The sequence below is a fragment of the Ostrea edulis genome, chromosome 1 (genome assembly GCF_947568905.1).
Source record: "Ostrea edulis chromosome 1, xbOstEdul1.1, whole genome shotgun sequence".
Taxonomy (NCBI): Eukaryota; Metazoa; Mollusca; class Bivalvia; order Ostreida; family Ostreidae; genus Ostrea; species Ostrea edulis.
Genome location: NC_079164.1, coordinates 46,283,756 through 46,288,826, shown reverse-complemented (window position 1 = coordinate 46,288,826; position 5,071 = coordinate 46,283,756). Strand labels below are relative to the sequence as shown.

General features: G+C 34.0%; 1 protein-coding gene across 1 annotated transcript; it reads left to right on the top strand.

The window, feature by feature from the left end:
• The first annotated feature begins 100 nt into the window (after positions 1–100).
• On the top strand, positions 101–1,293 carry LOC125654291 (acyl-coenzyme A diphosphatase FITM2-like). The gene has a single exon (XM_056149722.1). The coding sequence runs from the start codon at positions 220–222 to the stop codon at positions 1,150–1,152; it is 933 nt and encodes a 310-aa protein (XP_056005697.1). The 5' UTR covers positions 101–219; the 3' UTR covers positions 1,153–1,293.
• The last annotated feature ends 3,778 nt before the right edge of the window (positions 1,294–5,071 follow it).

Sequence of the window (5,071 nt, the reverse complement as noted above, 5' to 3'; positions counted from 1 at the left end):
CAATTGGAATAGTTAATCTTTGCAAATTATGAATGGTCATTTACAAGCGATAAATATATTTGTATCTTAGCTTTGTTATTGTCAAAATATATAAGATCACTATATGATAATAAACTACAGATTCGTTTTTAACTGTATCATTTTGTTTTCATGAATCTTTATAATCATATCCGATCGCTTATATTTTTTCCTCGTCTGTTGTGAGAGAGAATGTAAATAATGAACATGGCGTCGCCGAAGCGTTCGTCTGCGAAACCCGTAAAAAAACCTCAAGGAAAAAAACCAGTCCCACCACCTATACATGTTGGACATTTCATTGTGGTGTTGGTGATGACTGTCTGCAAGAAAATACTGCTAATCGACACGTCTGTGAAGATTGGGCTCTATTTTGCCGGTGTTGTCTTAGGTTCGGTCTTCGCAGATACGGTGCAGCTTCCGAGAACTTATTTATCCAATAAAGATAATGTGTTCAATCAGTATTTCGTGAAACTTGGTTGGGGATGGACTCTTTTGATCTTAACTGCTTTCATTACGCAAACAAGTTATGTATATAATTTAGGGAAAACAAGCATGGTCAAAGTTCATTTATTGAGGCTCTGCATGGGGAGTTTTTGGTGGTACACAATGGTGTCTATGATAAATTATATTGAGTCCCAGGTAGGAGTCTGTTCTGGGAAAGGAGTTTTTGGAAGAGAGGCGTGTATAAAGCATGGAAAGTCTTGGCTTGGATTCGATATTTCAGGACACGTCTTTCTTCTGATACATAATCTACTAACTATTTCAGAAGAAGTGAAGATATTTAAAGACTGGAAAAAACTTGGAGAAATGTTTGATGATTCTGATTTGCCAAACAATAAAAACATCAAGATGAGTGACTTTCTGGAAGGAAGGAAGAGTTACAGAGTTCTTACCCCGTATATCAATGTTACTTTTGTGATAGTAGCACTTTTTACTGTTCTGTGGGAATTTATGCTGATCATTTCCACTATCTATAGATTCCATACAACATCCCAGAAAGTTGTAGCAGTGTTTATGGCTGTAGCATGCTGGTTTGGAAGTTATAAACTTATTCTAGGATATACAAAAACTGGATCCCTGAAGATGTTGCTTAAGCCTGGAGAGAGTCAGATGAAATTTTCAAAAATTGGGTAGACATGTCACCATTTTTCAAATGCTGAGGAGTAGTTATAGTCTATTGTATTCCTTTGGCTTACTTTATGTATTTGAATATATTTATTTGATATGCATGTCTAATTTCTATGCCATTCAACAGTGTTAAAAGTAGAAATCCAATTTTTTTTGTCGGTTTATTTTTAATTAAAAATCAGATTGTATTTTTTATGGTACTGTATATTAATTTGGGTTTGTTTATCCATTACTCCATCAGTGCTTAATGTCCAGATTTTGAAAATAAAATTTTAGAGTTTTAAATGTATCAATTTAACTGTACAAGAAGTCTCCATTTTATAATACGTGGTTTTTAAAGGTTAAACACATACAAAATTGAAATTCGCATTTTGCAACCACTTTATTATTATGATACAAGAAATACATGATGTATATGCAGTAATTTGTTCCTAATAGATGATACATCTCTAGATAAAATATGTGCATACAGTAATACACATGTGAATTTACATTTGCTCATAATTTTATTTCAACTGTCAAGATAATCATTAATTAATTAGCATATCATTACAATGCCAACTTGCCAAGCTAACCAATAACTGGGTCAACACATACTCTCCCCCCCCCCCCCATTTTTTTTTTTTTCAAATTTAAGGTAAATCATGGTCTCTTGTTTAGAAAAATGTAAATGATAAAAGAAGCAATAATTTCTTCTACTCTTGGGGAAATAAATTACAAAATCTTTTGATTTCTTGAATTAATTTTATTGGGAGAGCTTACATATTTTCCAAAACCCCTGTAAATTTGCGTCATTTTATTAATTTCACCTTATTGAAAATGATAGAAAGTAGTAAAAATTACTACATAGGAGACATTCAAGCCCTAAAAAAATTGTAAAATCCAGGAGCTTCCGGGGGCTTTGCTACAAAGCGGACCCCAGCCTCATAAAGTGGCGCCCCTACCGCAATTCCTGGATCCGCCCCTGATCATTACATTAGGCGCTATATGTTAATGATAATAATTATGCATTTTAATTCTGAGACTATGGATATTTTATTCACATGTGTGTGCACATCGATTTTATATTATCTTTTCTCTCACATTTGTAAAGTGCTTTAGAGAACTAATGTTTATAGGGTGCTGTATAAACTTTTAATTTTCTCTCTGTATTTACATTGTATCAATTCCCCTCTGTTTGTGATGATGAAAAGACACTATCATTCAAATTGATTAATTTACTTCCATGTGTATAGTAGAGGTAGATCCAGATATTTTAAAGGTGGAGGGAAGTTATTATTGTTAAAAATGTTCAACCAAGGGGAGGGTTTGTCCCTCGAGATAGATGAGATCAGTTTCACCTTCATTGAAACCTATTGGAGATATTTATCACAATGCATATCGAAGATCACATTCTTGCTCCAAGTTCACAACAGCTAAAACCTGTGTATAAACTGTAGTTGTAGTGTGATTATTTAGATTTTTGGAGCTTACAGTAATATTGATGCTACATGTACATAAATGTATATATCTTGATTAGACCACAAGATGGGACATATACATAGAGTACATGATAAACAAACATTTGAGGAGTTAACAAATTCAAAATAGATAAGGACAATTGACAATATAGGTATATGAACATTGTAGTAAATAATTTAAAATTTACATATATTTTACAGTATCCTGGTAATATTCAATCATTCTTGTAATGTACCAAGAGCCGGAAATTTAGCTCAATACAATATTTTAAACAATTGTTAGTTGATTAAAAAATAACTTTTATTACATTAAGTAACTATTGGTGCACACTCACAAATCAGTTTCAATTTATTAGGGAAGATGTGCAATATATATACAAATGTCTAGTCATTGTGTAGCTTTTGAAACTCATCAAGCCTCACTAACAAGTTCTCAATATAGTCAGAAGAGAACTACACATTATTTATTTTATTGTTTATTAAATATAGAGACTTTCGTTTACTTTTGTTTGTTTGTAAAAATGCACTTGTAATACATGTATGATGTTAAAGTGAACTTTTGAGTTTTTCATATTTTGAAATTTTGTTTGATTTTCAAATATGGATTTATTCCATAGACTGCATCACCTTCGCATGAATTTTTACAAAATCGTTATAGTTTTTGTAAAGTTTTTATTCTACCTCCGACGTTTTGACTCTTATTTTGCCCAAATAAAATGTTTGTTGGTATGTTTGTGATATTATTTGGAATTATATTTTCTGTATTTGGAGAGGCAAATATGGATCATAGGGACAAAACCTATTCCAATCAGCTGTGGCAAATGTATGACTTCTTGTCTGTACACACACATATATTTCAGACAATGGTTCCAAAATCTGTAGAACCTACGGTATGTTGATCTGTTGCCAGAGTTTTTGTGTTTGAAAAGGCCCTCCTTTTCTGAGTGGAAAAAAATCTACCAAAAGAGCAAAATAATGCAAAGGGGACATGGCCCTTCATTTGAACAAACTTGAATCCCCTTCACCTAAGTATGCTTTGTTCTAAGTTTGATTGAAATTTAATTTACCCAGTGGTTCTAGAGATTTTCCTAATATATCAGCATGTAAAACTTTGAACCCTTATGTGGCCTCACCCTACCCTCAGGGGCCATGATCTGAACAAATTTGAATCAACTCTAAATTTGAAAGCTTTTCCTTAAATCTCTACTCATCTGACCTGGTGGCTCTTGAGAAGAAGATAAAGATTTTCCCTATGTATTCGCATGTAAAAATTGATCCCCTATTTTGGCCCCACCCCACTCCCAGTGGTCATGACTTTAACAAACTTGTATTTCCACTATGTCAGGAAGCTTTCAAGTAAATTTCAGCTTTTCTGGCCCAGTGGTTCTTGAGAAGATTTTTAAATGGTCCCACCCTAATTTTGCATTTTTGTGATTATCTTCCCTTTGAAGGGAGCATGGCTCTTCATTTCAACAAACTTTAATGCGCCCTTCACCCAAGGATAATTTGTACCAAGTTTGGTTGAAAATGGCTTAGTGGTTCTAGAGAAGAAGATGAAAATGTGAAAAATTTACGCCAACGGAGACGCCGATTGACAACGGACAAAATGAGAAAATCTCACTTGGCTCAGGTGAGCTAAAAAAATCGGAGAGGGCTACAGTTAAAGGTGGTCATGTGACCAAAAGCTGTGAAGACAATTTGCTTTTTTCGCCTCGATGATTTTAGCTACAATATTTTGTCTGACAGTGTATTTTGCTCAGACACTTGTTTAGAAAACTGTAAATAAGTTATATTCAATGATAGTCATAAAATTTCCCCATTTTCTGCATGACATTACTGTTGTGATAAATGGAATGAAAGTACAATGTGAATATAAGAAATAATTTCATTTTTTGAAGAAAAAAACATGAGGTTACGAACTGCAACGCTTCACGCCAGCATACTTTTCATGGAGATTTAACGCGCTTCATAATGTATGCTGGCGCGAAGCGTCGCAGCTCATACACTCGTGTTTTCAAAACTGAAATCTATTTCATAAATGTCTTCATTGTTGGTGGTGACAGCCATTTCTGCGCCAATATTAAGTATAACAACGACAGAGTCCGTGTCATTTCCACCGAGACCCCGGGGATGTCATGAAAGCAAAGCGATACTGCTCTAGATCATAAATCCTCCACTCCGAGGGCTTCGAAGCTTTGGTAATTTGAAATTTTGGTTTAAAAAAAAATAGAATTATTAATGAAAATGGGGGATTAGCGCTTCATGAAATACACATGTACATGTATGTCCGCGTACAACAGTCGTTTTACCCTCGTACCATGAAAGAGTGGAATATCTTGCCCACCTCAACTGTGGTGGCGACGAGTCTTGACGCCTTCAAGGCTCGGTTACAATGTATAAAATCATTAGGCCAATAACTGTTTTTAATTATAAATAATTGAAATTTTAAAATCACTCGCTCTATT

Coding starts and splice junctions, on each gene's coding strand:
- LOC125654291 (XM_056149722.1), top strand. CDS start 220: ATGAACATGGCGTCGCCGAAGCGTTCGTCTGCGAAACCCGTAAAAAAA.